General features: G+C 39.9%; 1 protein-coding gene across 5 annotated transcripts in view; it reads left to right on the top strand.

Moving 5' to 3' along the window:
- The window catches only part of LOC116066172 (MAM domain-containing glycosylphosphatidylinositol anchor protein 2), a 182270-nt gene that overhangs the window by 71586 nt on the left and 92784 nt on the right, over window positions 1-17900 (top strand). For all 5 annotated transcript variants that reach the window (XM_036008975.1, XM_036008976.1, XM_031322067.2 and 2 more), the window contains one exon: window positions 16568-16764. In XM_036008975.1, coding sequence (XP_035864868.1) covers window positions 16568-16764 — 197 coding nt within the window. The remainder of the gene's footprint in view (window positions 1-16567; window positions 16765-17900) is intronic.

Here is a 17900-nt window from a genome sequence, read left to right as displayed (position 1 = left end):
CACTAAAGAGCCGGAGGAGCAGACGTGGAAATGAAGCCAGATAACACACAAGAGACAGACCTGAGGATAATCAGGGAGTGTGGCTCCTCAATGAGCTTCATTTTGAGGTCAGAGTTTTTTATGCTGCTGATGCACTAAAATTGCAAACAGTGTATTTGAGGTATCATAAATAAGATAAGGAATTATGAAAACACAAAACCGATAAGGAACTTTTTGGATTAAACAACTAAAAATAAAAGAAGTTGTTATAGAAATTCGATAGATGACATTTACAGTATTTATTTCTTCTGAATAACAACAGGACTCTTAAAACTAACTGTTTTGTTCATATAAATAAAAAAGTTTGAGCAGATTTTGGCAAGCAATGTTTTATACAACCCTCGTTAAATAAAAATATGTTAAAGAGAGACGTATCTCTCTGCCCTATCAGACGCTGCTCTCCCTCGCCTCTGGCTGCGGCTGTGTGTGAGTGTGTGTGTGTGTGTGTGTGTGTGTGTGTGTGTGTGTGTGAGAGAGAGAGTGTGAGTGTGTGTCATCCGACCAGCTCGATAACGTTACGCCCGCAATCGCTTGTGGAGCTTTTGCGAAAGGCAGATAACCACACATTGCCATTTATCTTATAATGGATAATTGTGTTTTGTTATTTAAACAAACGATTGTCCATGAGTCTACTGACAGACTTCCAGCTGACAGCAGGGTCAGTGAGCATCAATCGTCGGCCAGCGAGCGAGCGATCCCGGCCGCCACCAGCTGGCTGTCACGTCAGACTGGAGCTTCTCAAGTCTGACAACATCGGAGCAAATGTGCAATTGGCCATCAAGCTTTTTGACAAAACTAGCGTCTTCTTTTTGAATAATGACACAAAGACTTGACATTCTGATGGCACTGACATACAGTGTTGGGCAAGTTACTTCCAAAATGTAATACATTATAGATTACTAGTTACTGTCATTTGAGAGTAATTAGTTATATTACAATATTACTGTCTCTGAATTGTAATGGGTTACACTACTTTTGCATTACTTTTGAGTTACTTTCACCAAAATAACAGAGGAAGTTTGATTTGGCAGCTAGCTTGTGAATTTCACCACCGGATCAATAAAGTCTCCTCTTTATCCACTTTAATACATCATAGATTATTCATAATATTTTGTATAATTAATATTAATATGCAAAGTAACTAAAGCTATAGAAATAGATAAGTAAAACATACAATAGGCAAGTAGGAGAAAATGAAAATACTCAATTAAAAGTACCATACATTGTATTGAAGTACAGCATTGTTGTAAAATGTTTGTTTATAGCACTTGAATAGGAATTTCATGTTGTTTAGCTTAAAACAGTCTAAAGGAAATGGTCAATTATAGTGTGATTAAAACTCACTATTTACATTATTTACAGTACTTGATTTACAGCTGATGTGTGAAAAGATACACAACCTTATTTAACAGTAATTTAGTTTTGCGAACCGTCACAGGAAGTGTTTTTATTTTGAAGTAGGCTACACGGAAGTTGTCTGTTGTGTACTCTTGCTAGCTTACTGAGATGAAGGTGAGACGCTAGATGCAACATGTCCGTCAAGCTTTCTTGTTTGTAAAACTGCAACATATTGAACAGTAAATGGTCACAGTAAAAGACAAGCGTTTTTGGTCGTCATTCGAAGCCATTACACTACAGGCATAGTTACTCTCCACGGCTGATAAAATGCAACGATATTACGTGTAGCATGCCTCAACATCAATTCCCAACATGTTTATATCTGTCAGCAGCTTGTACACACTGCTGTCCGCGCTGATTTACCGTCACCTGTTGGGACACAGATGTTGTCCGTACCATCTCTGGTTCTGGCTCTGACTAATAATAATAATAATGTAATTATAATAATGTAATTAATAATGTCCATTAATAATGTCCATCTCGCAAATGTAACTGTCTCTGCAGTCATCTCAACCATTTTTTTCTGTGAAGAAATGTGTCGTGGTGTTGGTGAATTCTTAAAAAAACAATACACCACTAAATGTTGCGTTAAAATGCATTGTAACTTGCGTTACTGAGATTGTAACGAGTATAATATTACCGAAATTGAATTAGTAATGTGTTATATTACTGCGTTATAGCAAAAAGGAATACATTACTGTAATTGCGTATCTTTTGTAACGCGTTACTCCCAACATTGCTGTACATGTTCATTGACATCAAGTTTTTCTTTTGAGGAATGGACTAGAGATTCTGAGTAAGTTACAGACTTTTGCAGGTCATCCATGTGTGGTGCTGTTTGTAATAATTGTTTTGAGAAATTGACTTACTGGTTTAAAAATGATTCGAGAAAAAGTACCAAAGCCACTGAGAAAAACTAGAACACCTTAGACTGCGTTAGTGAATCATGCAAATATGTGTGTACAGTAGTATACAGCCATGCTGTATGGAGTATATATGATAGATAGAAAGTATATAGTGTAGTATATTTCTATTACATGTAATATACACACACTATACTATTAAATATAATAGAAATGGAAAATAATGAATAAAAATAAATAATAATAACCTTGATATAGCAATAATATAGTTAATAATATAAAAATACAATAACAACATGTAGTAGTAATATAATGCAATGTAATATTGTTATATAATCTATCAACAGCAGCCTTCTTTTTTCAACCATGCAAATGCATCAACAGAGGGGGCGTAATGAAAACATGTATTAACTTGAAATATTGAATAAAATGAATATTATTAAGCAGACTTTGTATTCCCACAGTAGCATTGTAAATTGCTCTCCTGATCATGTCCTTGCATCCGGCCTTGTAACACAGTATGTGTGTACTTCATTAGCTAGCATTGTGCCATGTTGCACATCCAGCCAAAGCACATCATTCCTCCTGAGCAATGTTATAGCTGTCCCCCTGGGGTGAATTTAATTGATGGGCCTCTGCAGTACGTGCTATTTTTAGTGGTTTGCAGCTACGATTTTTAATCAGTATTAAAATTGGTGTTTTGGAACTGGACCTCCCAACAACAACACCTTGAATTATGTTTGCCTTCTCTTTCAGATGTATCTTGCGTGCATGTCTCTGTTCATATCACTCTTTTTATGTCTCAGAAATAACACTGGCAGTTATATTGGAGTGCACCATTTTTTACTGCAAAGGGAAGATACTATGCATAACCAGACGCAGGGCCACAGCATGTTTTACATAAAAGGCTTATAACCTGAATGATCTTTCTACAGTCGCTTCCTTGGTTTTCCTTTTACACCATTGATTTGCTTTTGCTTCCTGGAATCAAAGGTCTTGTTTGCATTTTTCAAAATAAACACGAGTGATCTTATTCACATATGCACCTTTATTACATCAAAGTGGGCTTCAGAATGCCCTGTTTTTCATAAAAGCAGCCGCAGCCTGTTTGAATCAGTTTCAGTGAAATTAAATTAAGGAAAATAGAAAGGAGACCGACAGACAGACAGACAGACAAACAGACAGACAGACAGACAGACAGACAGACAGACAGCAAAAGTCTTCTGTAGAATTGACTGAGCAGCAGATGTCAAGACGAAGGGATAATTAATGGTAATCACTGACCTCTGCAGCCCAGAGGTGCTGATATTAGCTTCACAGCCAGCTCAAAGCTAACGTATTTACAAAGCTCTGAAGTCCATCTAAGCACATTTTATACCTGCTGACACTTCAGTTGTGTTTGTCTGCAGTTAGGTCTGTGGGGAAGGTCCTCGGCAAAGTTAATAAAGAACCTTGCCCAACTCCTACACTGATCGATTGTAAGCTTAAGATGCTCACTTCTTTTTCCTACAGGGGAGTCTTTTCCGTGTTTTCATTTAAATCCTGCTGCATTCATTTTGCTGCAGCATCTAATGTTTCATTGAGTGACTGATCGAGGAGGGCTTAAGAGTTCTGCAGGGCCAGCTTATTGCATGCTCAGAGGGTTCATTGACCATCCCCAGCACAATATATCTAAAAAAAGGGAAATGGGAAATGTCACCCAAGTGACTGACCAAAAAACAAACTGTGAGGAAAAAGTTCAGCGGCATGAAATATTGCCATTTACAGTTTGTTGTTAATGAATTTACACTGCGTCTGTCTCATTCTTGTATCACCAGTTTTCCAAATACATACTATTGATATTAACATATTCAATTGTGCTGAAAGCATCGTTGATTAATCAATTTGTAAATCAAACTGGCATTAATCAACAATTTTCATAATTTTGTAATCATTCGACGAAGTGTGAGGATTTGCAGCTTTTCTGCCTTTCATATTGTATGTTGGACAAAATAAGCAATTTGAAGACACCACCTAGGGCTCTGTTAACCTGTGATTATGTAAACTAAACGTTCAATTTATTGAAATCATAAAAAAAAAAGAATTCTTCGTTGCAACGCCAATATTAATCTGCTGAATGGATCCTGCACAACTCCACGACCCACTGATAAACAAAACAATCTTCATGTCAGTTAATGGTGCCCGAACATAGTGTTTGTCAAATTAACTCAGAGAGAGCGAAACTGAATGATTTGATCTGATGGACTAATGGAAAAACAAATTGCTGTGCCCTAAACCTACTCAGTCCAGGTCAGCATTTACTGCACAGGTTGTGATAAAGGACCACTTCAAAACTCATTTTAAAATTGGTCTGAACAAGCCCGGCAAAAACGGAATAAATTGAGAACACAGAGATGCAGTGCGGAGAAGAAGAAAAAAAACATGCAACTAAGTTTCCCGAAGTTCACATGAAAGAAAAAACGCCTTGTACTGTTTGTTCATATGCTATGTTGTGCAGATGATATTAATGTTGCCAGCCAATGCCAGTTTGTCAGTGGCTGTGAAATAATAAGAATCAGGTGATATTGTGAGAAACAACCCACTGGACTTTAGATATAAGTTTACGGAAGCTTTCACACACATCCTCACTCCTCCCTGATATTTCTCACTACATTCCCTCAAAAGAAGGATTATAAAAAGACAATAGCCTGCTTTCTCTGTGTTATCTGTGAAAGGACTTACACTTACTCCACACTGCTGGTGCAGAATCCAGAGAATTTTAATGAGGACACTGTGTGTGTGTTTTTCAGCACAGTTGTTTTTTTGTTTTTTTGGCAACGGCAGCGTTCATCTAAATTCGAGACGTGTGAATGTGTGTGTCCATTTCTTTGTGTGCTCATGCGTGCAAGGGGAAACAAAAATAGAGGCTGCCCATTGGGTTCAAGCGCATGCTTATGCGTGAACACACTCTCCACCAGTGAGCCCCTGACTCACACACACGTCAAAGGCTTAACTTGTCATGGCATACGCCTCCTCAGCTGTGCAACGCTGTGAGAAGCATGCGTTGTGAGGCCGACTTGAGGAAGTTTGTCTGCTTTATGTTTGCCTTCCATCGATGGAGTTCATGATGGAGTTCATGAAGGAGCTCAGAGACCAAACAGCAGCTGAGGGTGTTTGTTTAGCGGCCATGCTGGCTTTCTTTTATCCAGTCGGCTAGTATAACTGGCGCTTCCGATCTCATCAGGTGTCCAATTCGTGCTGCCCTGCTGCAAGGTGCCTGAATAAATGTGTGTGTAGAGCAAGAAAGGACAGAGGGTTTTGGAGAAAACACTGAGTCATAGAAACATGGAACATGATGATATGAATCGAGGCTGATGCGGTTATTATTAACGCCTTTATCCCTTCATTACTGGTACCGGGAGAGGCTCTTGAAAAGTGACTAGATAACATATTTGTGTATATACAGAGGGAAGCGCGTGGGATGGTGATCTCAGGGGAGCCTATCGATTAGTGGGTTCAGTGGGATGCTGGAGGCAGTTTCAATAGGTGAAGTTATGACTGGGATTGAAGGACTATATAATTGTGAACTGGTGGACCATCTCCTAGTTATATACAGTAGAGCTTTTATTTTGACAGTTGCGTGGATAAAGGCACAGATGATCCATCCATTAGTCCGTCCTCTGTACCTGCTTATCCTATTTAGGGTGAGGGGGATAGAAGCCTATCCCAGCATGCACTGGGTAAATGCCGGTTACACTCTGGGGACCGCTCACATTCACAACTACAGGTCATTTAGAGACACTAATTGTTCGCCAACCTGAAAGAGACATCTGTAAATCAGTGAATACTTCTTATTTATTTTTTTTTTTAAACGTCACATCCACCGCAAAATGACTCGTTTCACTATCAGAATTTGATCCATTCGGTCCGATAACATTTGAAAAGTCTAGAAGTGCCACACGTTTAAATCATAAATCCCCATTCAAGTTAGCAGAGCGCTAAACCAGAAGTAGCCAGTGCAGGTTTTTTAGTGTAGTGATGGTCAAATGAAGCTTTGCGAACCACTGTCTTTATTTTCTGAGCTCACTAGATGGCGCTCTCTGTTCAACAGAGGGTTGAAAACACACTGAATTGCCATTCCTTTAACCTTTTTCTTTGAACAGAGAGCGCCGTCTAGTGAGCTCAGAAAATAAAGACAGTGGTTCGCAAAGCTTCATTTGACCATCACTACTCTAGTGTGCCTGAACGTCATGCACTTCACTTCAAAGTAATGAATTCATTCATAGGAATGAATGGGGCTACACCTCGAATGCCATATCCAGTTCTTATTATACATCAATGTTTTTTGGACTGTAAAACACAGACATGGGGAGAATAAAAAATAAAAACAAAACATGTCTGAAATAGATCATAATTCTTATATCATCCGTTTGGAGCTCATTTCATGCTTTTTTTTAAATTGAACTCAAGCAATACAAAACCTCACATGTCATCCTAATCATCAATTTTGGGTGTAAAAACAGAGTATTGTGCCAGAAATGCCGGATGCCATCTTGATATCTCAGAATGATGTGATACTATGATACGAGATAATGTATTATACAATCTTCTGAAAAGATCCCATGATGTATGTAGACAAAGATATATGTGCAGAGGCTCTTAAGTGCTTTTGGATGTAAATGACCTGCTGTGATGAATGGTGTGATACACCCACGGTGAGTTATCTGAGCCTTGTTTGAATTAGGACAGAATGAATCAGCACATTATGTGTACATTATGTAAATGTTTGCTGGTTTGGTTAATGGAGGTAAAGCCAGTTCACGACTGCCCATTACTCTTCCAAGGACTTGCTCTGGGGAGGGGCCCTTAATCAGAGTAGTAGAGTCAATCTCCTCATTTGCCTCTGTTTTTCTCCCCATCAGGAGCTTAGAACATACTAGTGTGTTTGTGTTGTGTATGCTAATGTGATTATCTTGTGCAGAATTTCATTCTTATCTGCTTTTTGTTTTTTTAAATATTTTCTCTCTGTGAGAGGAAAGGCCACGGATGATGTACTGACTGCTAGTTATAATTTATCTATTCGCCAGTATGTTTGGATATGGACAACAATATCCAAATTGCAAGACCTGACTATACAGTTTGAATCACGAGGAATAATAATGATATTGATCTTGTGCTCTACTTATTTAAAATACCTGAGATATATTGAGCAAAGAAAGTATTTAATGGCTGCCTGTGAATGATATGATGCTGTTTGAAGAAGTCTAATGAGGATAGACGTCTTGGAATTGTTGTAAGGCAAAAGTGTGTGAAGAATATTGTTTGAACAAATATAATGCAGAGTTTTGGTACGTGTGGTTTTAACAAAGAAGACTAAGGAGACAAGAAGTTGTTTACTGAGGTATTTGGAGGGTGAAATGAGGCAATGGAAGAGATAAAGAGAATCAGTTATGAGTTTATGAAATGTAACATCATACAGAACACTGCATCAGAGACAGATGTTCTCATTACTCCCTTAAAATGATGTGATGTTGAAACAGGATGTTGCTGCGGGACATAATGCAGTGAGAGATCATCAAACCAATGGAATATCAGTTCAAGTATTTAGTTTAATATAATGGCCAGAAGGGCAGGACTATTTATATATATATATATATATATATATATATATACAAAGTCTCTGTTGGTTAGATGTGATGTTCACACCTGCTGGCACATTGTGAGGTCACTGTTGGAAATATAAATTTAAATGAAAATTTTATTGTGTCTTTTAAGAAATAGAGTGTGTGCTCGTACATTACACATTATGTCAGTGGTCAAACCAGCGTCGCTCACTTGGAAGCCGGCCTGCTGTCGAAAGCAAGGCAGCTCAATAACCATTGAAATATCTTTTTATTTTCTTAGGTACAACAAGACAACAAGTGGAATATCGTTTAAACATCTACTGCACTCAACACATCCCTCTTAAGCCTGTTTTATTTATTTGACATAGGAAGACGGTTAATACGGTTATTATAGGTATCACTTTGAAAAACAGACAAACCTGTTACATTAACAGAAATACGAATGGTTAACTTTTTTGTTTAAAGAAAATGCTTTCACATCATCATTCAGGGAAGGTATCCCATCCTCAGTTGGTCTTTGTCTAAACCAAACAAAGGAAAAGTCATTAGGCTGAAACCAGAAAAGAACTCCGTCATGTCGCTGGTGCTTTTCCTCCAACTCTAATGCTGGGTTTCTAGGTGTTGTTGTTTAGACCAGTGGTCTGTGGCTTGCTTGTTTTCTAGGGAGATGAATTAAAGAAGAGATGGGATGAGGCAGACGCCACTGTAAAAGCGAGAGGATGAAGAGCAGATTCATTACCACATACACACACACATACACACACACACACACACACACACACACACACAAACAAACAGCAGAACCTGGCCTCATTATATCCTCATCTCCATCACTGGAAGGAAGTGGAGGGTTGCAGGCTCTGCTGTGAGGCTACTGACGTCTGCCCCTCCATTTATCACACATTGTCCACGTGTACTGCACACACACACACACACACACACACACACACACACACATTGGTCTTGTACACACACCCACAGGCACCCAGTGTTCCTCCAAAGACAGCATAATTGGAAAAGCACTGTCTCTGAGGAAGATGGAGGTGCAGCAGTCCTAAGTGGGCTGCAGCTTCCTGAACACAGCTCCAGCTCTTAAAGCAACAATTTAGACAGCACAGTTAAAGTGCAGGATGACTTCATCTGGCTAGAGGGAAGCTATCATCTGCTCTTTGAGCTTAAACACCATCTATTTGCATAGTTCAAGGGAAAAAGAGCAATCCAAAGTCTATTTTTAGGCTCTGGAGGTTTGTTTATAGCACACATGGAATGTTTTTTAGATCCGTTCTTCACATAATCTTTTTTTTTTTTTTTTTTTTACTACTACTATAGAGAGTTAACACCTACCAAAGTCAAATTCCTTGTGTATGTAAGTATACTTGGCCAATAAAACTAATTCTGATTCTGATTAGCAGGCAGTAACACAAGGGGATAAGCCCTCTTTATTAGAGTATCTTCTTGCAATACTAACAACACCGTTGTCCTCTATATCTGTTTAGGATACTCTGCTACCAACAATGTAGCATGCTGTATCGATCACCATCGCACCATTGACTCCATTCAGCATTGCCACTTTTATTGGCAGTAATTACACTTAACCAGGCCTGATGACTGTGGCCACAGAGAGTAAAAGTATTTACCATTACCTTTATGCTCAATGCATACCCTATGGTGCAGAGAGAGAGAGAGAGAGAGAGAGAGAGAGAGAGAGAGAAGTGTGTGTGTGTGTGTGTGTGTGTGTGTGTGTGTGTGTGTGTGTGTGTGTGTGTGTAAGGGGGTAGGGTAAGTCAAGTAAAATACATTTTATAGAGAGAGAGAGAGGAAAGAAGCTTTCTCCCTCCCCCTCCTCCCAGAAGAAATTTAAGTTCAAGTTAATGCAGTAATGTTGAAAAAGCTTAATGAATAATTCAAGACTTGTTACACAGTACCACAGAGGCTTGCCAAACAGCAATGGCAGGGGTGGTGTGTTGCCCTTTACAAACCTTAAGCGAACTTGTCCAAACTCCCCCTCACTGTGTTCCTGGCAGGGACAGAAGAGTAGCCTTTATAAACCCCTGATCTCAAAGGTCTGCCCCTTTACAGTGTATTAGAACAGTTGTTTCTACTACGTTTCAATTTATAAAACTTTTAAACAAATATTAAAGTCTGGATAGGGAGTATTGAACCCCATAACTTGAATGCAAAACTATGTATTCAACACTACATTTGGAAAAACATAAAAATAAATGCATTAAGATTTCCAAAGATCATCTCAGCTGAATTGTTGTTAAACAATCATCTTAATTAGGTCTAAATCACAAAAATACGTTTATACTGTTTATGTTAGGGCTGTCAAAATAACGCGTTAATTTCGATTAATTAATCTGAGAAAAAATAACGCGTTAAAAAAAATAACGCAGATGAATCCATTCCATATTGACGTTCGACCCGGAGCCGTTCTAGCCACCATTCGACTGTAAAATGAAGGAGGGAGACGAGAATGTGCTGCCTGGATCATTAACTGGAACATTTACTTGTAAAAGTCTTCTTCCTGCCAACCCTGGCTACCGAAAATCTGGTGCCACTGATATGTCTGCTCTTCTCTCTGATGCTCTGAAACAGACCTTACAGGCAACACAAACACCGCTGCACCTGACGCTAGTTAACACTATACTCAACAGCAGCTAACGTTAGCCTACCGCTAGCTAGTAGCTGGATTAAACACGGTTAAAATGCTCACAGCTAACGCTAAACGGTGTAAAGTTTGACTGTGTTTTAGTGTAGAGGATTCAACACCGGTATGTAACAATCTGCAACTGCCGTTGGCGAAACAACACAGACACCCTTGTGGTGCATTTGAAGTTATTGTAAATGTCCTTTTCCCATCTGGTGGTTGTTTTTGTCGTTCAACAGCAATTTACTAGTGAAATAAGTTATTGTTATTGTTATACATTATTATTAAATCATTTAATTTTGACTATTATAAAATAATGCCTTTTAGATAAAAACATAAAATGTGTAATAATTCCCACAGATGTGTAAGATATATAATATATTATACTCTCAGTATCATGATCAATAAAACACAGGATATACTGTTAATAACACTGCAGTGATCTACCATAAAAGAACATCATCATTATTGAAAAGTTCTTGGTCAAATTAAAGGAATAGTTCAACATTTTGGGTAATGCACGCGTTCACTCTAATGACTATATGGTAAATATACAGCCAGTTAGCTTAGCTTAGTACAAAGACTGAAAACAGGGGGAAACAACTAGCCTGTCTGTGTCCAATAGTAATGCAGTCTGCCTACAAGCACCTCTAAAGCTCACTAATAAACACATTATATGTAATTTCTTTAATGCGTATTTAAAACAAAACTGTAGAAATGACAAGTTGTGTGGGACTATTTCTTGGCTGGGAGCAATGACTTTCTGGATTGTTGTCATCACCGTGAAGTTCACAGCAATGCAAGAAAGCAAATATTTTCCAAAATGTCTTAACTATTCCTTTAAAGGTCCAGTTTGTAACGTGTTTAGTTGTTCATTATCAAAATCTGTGTTGCCCATTCACAAGCTTGTCATTTTTCATGAATATTTACCACCACCATCAATTCCAAGTATTCCTTATGGCTTGAAATATTACATTTGCATTCACATGAACTGGGGAAGACGCTCCATATTCATGCGCCATCTTGAAATACGTTAGCCGGTAAGGGACATACAGAAGATACTGCTCCGCCTTTCGCGTTTTTCGCTGTCACATGATAAACTCACAGGTGCTGCTAATGCTAATGGGTATCGTAGCTTCCCGGCCCCGACAAGTTTGAAGAAGGAAACATGGAGGACCCATGGATGTATTAAGAGAACGGGAGGACCACACATATTCTAAATCCAAATTTCAGGAACAGGAGTCTTCTTCTTCGCCCAGAAAAAGAAAAAGGATATTGAAAAGAGCAAGAGACCGGCTTTTTGAAGCGTGAAGGCTACCGTAGCTGTAATACGTGCTTTGAACTGCGTGGTGCGAGAGAGTTGATTGCGATATATGAATATGAAATTCCTACATCTTTAAGGTAGAAATCATCATCAACATTTAACTATATAATTAATCTATAACATTTACTAGTTGACCAAGACCCTAACAGCTAATCGTGCAAGAGGGGCAGCTCTAACATTTCTGTCGACAAGCAGTGGCTAAAAGTAATAGGAAACATATGATATGCTTAATGTTTCAAATGAATACCTTCATCTGGTTATTCGCAGTAATCGTTTTTTGAGAATGCATGTCAACATACTACGTGCACACACATGCATGTGTTGATTTCAGAAGACTATTACTTAGATGATCTAGCAACACATCTATATTCCAAAGCTTAGATGTACGTAATAATCAGTCATAAAATATCATAATAATCATGGGATACCAATCAACGCTGGATCACAAGCCATGTTTACATTACCATTTTAATTATGTGGTAAGATGCACTCAGCTTTCTTATTATATGACGTGTCCAGTCACTATTTATGTGTTTCTCAGCATACATCCAGTATGTCACATTCTGCCACATTCAGATATCACACAGACCTACTAAGCCCCCCCTCCCCCTGACAGCACTGACAGCAGTGCAGCACGCTCGTCTCTCATGTCTCGCAGAATGATATTCAGTTTGTTGAGATATCTTTGTTACACAGGCGCCATCGTCAGAGCGGACTTATTGCGGGAATAAATGCATCATGCCCCTCGCCCACCCTCCAAACACATCCATCCGCCACCACAATCACACTTTAGTAGGAAGCAACAGCTGACACCAAATAGATACAGCTAGCAGGAGCTGCTTATGGTGGAGTGGAGCCATGAGATAGAGGTCACTGTTGCCAACGGGTTGAGAGATGGAGGATAAGGAAATGCGTTGACAGTAAATTACATGCTGGATTCACATATTCCATCAGAGATCCATATGAGATGGATGTTATATATCACCACTGTGGCTTATTAACCTTTTGGCCCACATAAGTGAAATGCAATAAAGCGCACCATACCGCAAACTCAAATTACACACCATACCCATCACGTTTTATTTGTCTTATTTGATGTAGTGTGTTTACACGTATACTGATGTTGCACATTGCAAATGTAAGGTCTTCTTACAGTACATTAATCCCACACATTATGCCTCAACATAGAAATATCTCATGTTGAACCCTCACTGCCCATTATCTCAATTTCTTATTTGTCAGAGGCTTCTGTTGAAATGCGGCTACAAGTGATAATTAAAAAAAATCACACAAACTTCAGTATTCGCCTTAACGAATACCTTTTACTCTGTTCGGAGAATGTCTAAAGAAGCACAAATTAAATTCACAATTTTTGCTTTGCTTGCCCGTTCTATTTATATGGAAATGGTTTTACCTTTTTAAGGATTTACTTTTAAACTCCAACTTCAAAAAAAAAAAAAAAAAGCTGGCTTGACGGTGAGGTCATTCACAGGGCAGCCTGCCAAGTAATAACTTCCCTAATCTCTTATGCCTAATGCCCATATTTCTAAAAAAAAAAAAAAACCTAACCCCCTAAACCTCAACTAGAGAGAAAGAAAGCAAGTCACCCCAGTCATTATGAGTGATCGCAGGAGACAGCTGCGCTACAGTATCACCACCTTATTAACCCTGCATCTAGACAGCAGCCATTTAGAAGTTTCTACATGCTCTCCAGGCTCCTTTTCCTCCTTTTGTCTCTGTTTCCCTCTGACCACGACCCCTTCTCTCTCTCCCGCTGTCTCCCGTTGTCCCTTGGCACAAAAATAAAAGCAAATTGCTTATCTTTGACATAACACGTCTGTTTTTTACTCATGAAAGACGTTGCACAAATGTCATTCAGGTCAGCGGCTCCCGCTGGTAATCAAGCTGGGGCGGTGATTAGGTGAAATTAATCGCGGGCCTCTGTCGCTCATTGCTGACAGCCTGGGAGCCAGATAGGTGTGCTCTTCCCAGGTGACTTCGACAGATCAGGCGGAGAGAGTGAAAGACATCAAAGCCAAGAAAAAAAATAGAAAACTTGCATTAGATTAACACCCGAGTGACAGCCCAAAAAAGGTGTGTGTGGGTCTGTACAAGGTTGTGTGTGTGTGTGTGTGTGTGTGTGTGTGTGTGTGCGTGTGTGCGTGCGTGCGTGCGTGCGTGTAGTGAGGTAATGTGTGTGAGTGAGGTAATGTGGTGTCTGCTTTTTTGGGGGGAGTAGGGGACATGAAAGGAAGGAGCTATGGTTTGATGTGATAATGAAGTGCCTTCTTCAATCCTCATCTACTCTTTTATCCAAACCACTCACTTGTGCCTATTTGTCCAACAAATGTTTTGGTAGGCCTATAAAGCAGAAATCTCCATTCTGCTATTCAAACAGGAATATCAAGATACCATTTGGGAATATCGTGTGTTTGAGTTTTTTCTCACTTTAGTTTAGAGAATTAAAAGATTGGAGATAAACTGAATGTTATACCTTTTTTCAGCTTGTCTTGTGAGACCTCCTCACTCACGTACTGTGCGTCATGCTGCCCCAGCCCTCATGTCTTAATATAAGAGAAACCCAGAGCTTTGAGACTTGTCATGGTTGGTGGGAGTGAGCAGGAGTGATGCTAAGGTTAGCTCGCTGGAGCGTTTAGCTGTACACGGGCAGATTTACCGGCCTGTGAACCAATAAACCTGCAATTACAAACCCTAACAACTCTGGCGCAGGCGGCCTGTACACCGCAGTTTTCCTTTGGGCTCGGGGATTTAAGCTTCACAATCAGTCAAGCGTGACTTCAGAAGCTAATTGCACTAGAGTGACACGCACACATACACACACACACGCACAACATCCTTACGGGTGAAAGACTGATGGTGGAGGTGGAATTTTGTTTGAAATTCATCAAATTTTAATCCAGTGCGTACATTTCCATATTTCCATATTTATCTCTTTGCGCTCCTAGCATCCACTTCCTCTCTGCATATCATTGCGGCCCTATTAATAGCTCAAACCGCTCCTTACCTAATACACAAACATACAGAAACACACGCTCACACTCTTGTCACCACAAGGAGAGACAACCTCCTATCAGGTCCTGTGTTCAAAGACACGTGTATCCCAAGGTTGATAAGGCTGTCAATGAATCACTCCATTTCTGCCACAGCTGGTAAATTGACTGTTTGAAGCAGGAAACATAGGAGGGGGAAGCTAGGAAAAGTCGGAGATAAGATGTGGGTTTCATACTCTCCTCCTCCCTATAATGAATCAGTGTATTTACTTAGCAATCTGCTCCCCTGAAATGGCCCCGCAATCGCCCAAAAAAGGTAATTGCTCTTACCTGAAACACTGTAATGGATCCTGGATGAAGTATTGACCGCTGCTAGATTTTGATTAAGGGGCTGTAGGGCAGAACATGTCTTTAATGAAAGTGAGGAATCAGCATTCTCTGGCTGGTGCATCAAGGCTGGATGCTGCGCACTGTGGCCCACAGGCATCTTGATTAGGACCTGATCCTCAGCAAATCCAGAGGTGGGCCACAGCTACTGAATTAAAAGCAATGAATTCATCCATTAATAATACCGAAGGCATGTGTACTTTTTCTCTGGAGGCTTATAATCATTAAAGATTTGGGTATTCATTTACTGTAAGTGGTTTTCCCTCACTCACTCACATATTCACACAACGGCTCTCTCAATCACTCAATCATCCACCTTGTTGCTCACTCACTGATGCACTAACTCACTCATTAATACACTCAATCGCTTTCCCCTTTATATGCAAAAGGTCAACCTTTGTCAGTGAACATTTTTGCATGAGGGATAACTTGCATTAGCTTCTCTCATCCTATCCCTTAAATTGGCTTTTTGCTCGTGTTAAAAACTGATTGCATCTCGGATGGAGATGAAAGGGAAACAGCTAGCTCCCCACGTTCTTTGAGCGTGCAAATGGACATAATCTAAAAAGAGGAGTATTAGCATGCTAAAAGACACCACAGCTATGATGAACACCATTTGCCAAGGCTTAATGGGATAGCCGGGTAAGATGATTAACTTTGAATCCATTTAATCAACCACAAGCACTTTGTCAAATAACCAACTGTCGAGCGTTGGGGTAAAACTTCCCTCAGATCTGTTGGGAAATGGGTAGAGTAACAGATGTGTCAAATCACAGAGTGCCCAAATCAGAGTGGAGGCCAGCCAAAACATTATTCTTTGAAGCGTCGGACATCAAATACCATTTTGTGCACGGTATTTGTCATCCTCGCACAAGCTCACAATGGAGTCTGACTTGGAACACATAGCAACTCGATCATTGACTGGGAAGTCAATGTGCCCTTGGGCTGCATCCTATTGACTTAAGTAGTTCAAGTAGTGGGCTTCTCACCTTCTTTCACACATCCACCCCTGTGTGCATGCTGATAACTGGCTCTGCTAAAGCAATGAGAATACTGACCCTTTCGCTCAGACCTTTAACCACAATCAAGACAGGAAGATTGCATTTGTGTGAATATAAAGAGTGTATACCTGATTTGTTTATTATTGCTACCACAGCAAAGCAGATATATATTCACGCGAGAAACGTGTTCTGTGTGACTGACTGATCCAAGGAGGCTTCTACTCATTCGTCAATTGAACAACTCACGGTTGTTGATAGTTTTCTCCTCGCTTGTGTGTGCTCCCCTCGCAGACCTTGATGACCCGGTGGTGACGGTGCACCAGAGTATAGGAGAAGCTAAGGAACAGTTCTACTATGAGAGGACTGTGTTTCTACGCTGCGTTGCCAATTCCAACCCGCCTGTCCGCTACAGCTGGCATCGCGGGAGAGAGGTCCTGACGCAGGGCTCGGACAAGGGAGTGGAGATCTATGAGCCCTTTTTCACTCAGGTAAGAAAGAAGCAACGTGATGTGGATGAAAGTATCAAATCAGAGACAATAACAGATGCAACTATGTATTTTATTCACTGAATGCCACACAGGTAAAGGCTTAAAGTCTAATATAAAACTTTGGCAATCCTGTTTTATGCTGGCTGTCATAAAGACATGTACCTTTTGCCTTCCCCCTCTGCACACTACAAAGGCAGTATAAATAGGCCTATACAGAATAGAGGATGCAAAACACCCATACAGTAATAAGCTTTTGAAGGCATTGCAAAAGATATGTTCGTCAGAAGCTACATTTGCTGAAGCTCTTTCCGACACCCTTCTTTGTGTAACCAAAAGAAGGAGAAGAGATCCTGCATTTTTTTACAACAGAGATGAGTAAGCTGCAGTCGCACCAGTAATTGATGAACCAACACAACATCTTGTTACAAAGGAGACATATTGCAATGGGAAGTACTGTAATAATAGTCTTGCAATTTCATTTGCCTTTATGTATTGGGAGTTATAAGCATTAGGACTGGGTTTCTTCAGTTTCATAACCCTACCCCAAACCCTAACACCACCCCTTGTTGTAAAAGCTATGGGACAGTAAAAGCTGTACTCATTAACCCTGTGAATAGCAATAGCAGTTTCACTAACCCCGTTTTACAAAGTTACATGCATATTGAGTTATTGCAGACACAGAAAGATTGGGTTCTCTTCACAATCAGTTCCCTCAGTTTTGGATTTTCTTTACAATTTGGAAATTGCAAAACTTTTCCTCTGAAAAAGGATCTTGCTCAGTCAACAAAGAAGTGAATGAGATTGCTCTGTCACTAGTAAGGGAATTGTAGTTTTTGAATTGATTGAGTTGAATGTTATTTGGATGTTGAACCAGGCAGCAGAGAGAATGGAAATCTGTGAGAAATTGAAAAAGACATGCGAGAGAGGAAAAGAGGCTTAAGGAACAGAGATAGAGGGAGAAAGGAAGTGAAATTGATGTTTGCCGAAATGGAGAAAGATGGCTGGGGACTAATGAAGTGGGTGAAGGAGGCTGAAGAAGCTGCGCAACTTTCCTCATCAGACACTCTTCCCTTCTCCATCCGGCTCTCCATACCTCTCTGCTCCTTCATCCTGCCCTCTATTAAAGCTTTAATTGG

Source organism: Sander lucioperca, chromosome 13 (genome assembly GCF_008315115.2).
Source record: "Sander lucioperca isolate FBNREF2018 chromosome 13, SLUC_FBN_1.2, whole genome shotgun sequence".
In the NCBI taxonomy this organism is placed as follows: domain Eukaryota; kingdom Metazoa; phylum Chordata; class Actinopteri; order Perciformes; family Percidae; genus Sander; species Sander lucioperca.
This window is presented reverse-complemented; position numbering and strand designations above follow the sequence as displayed.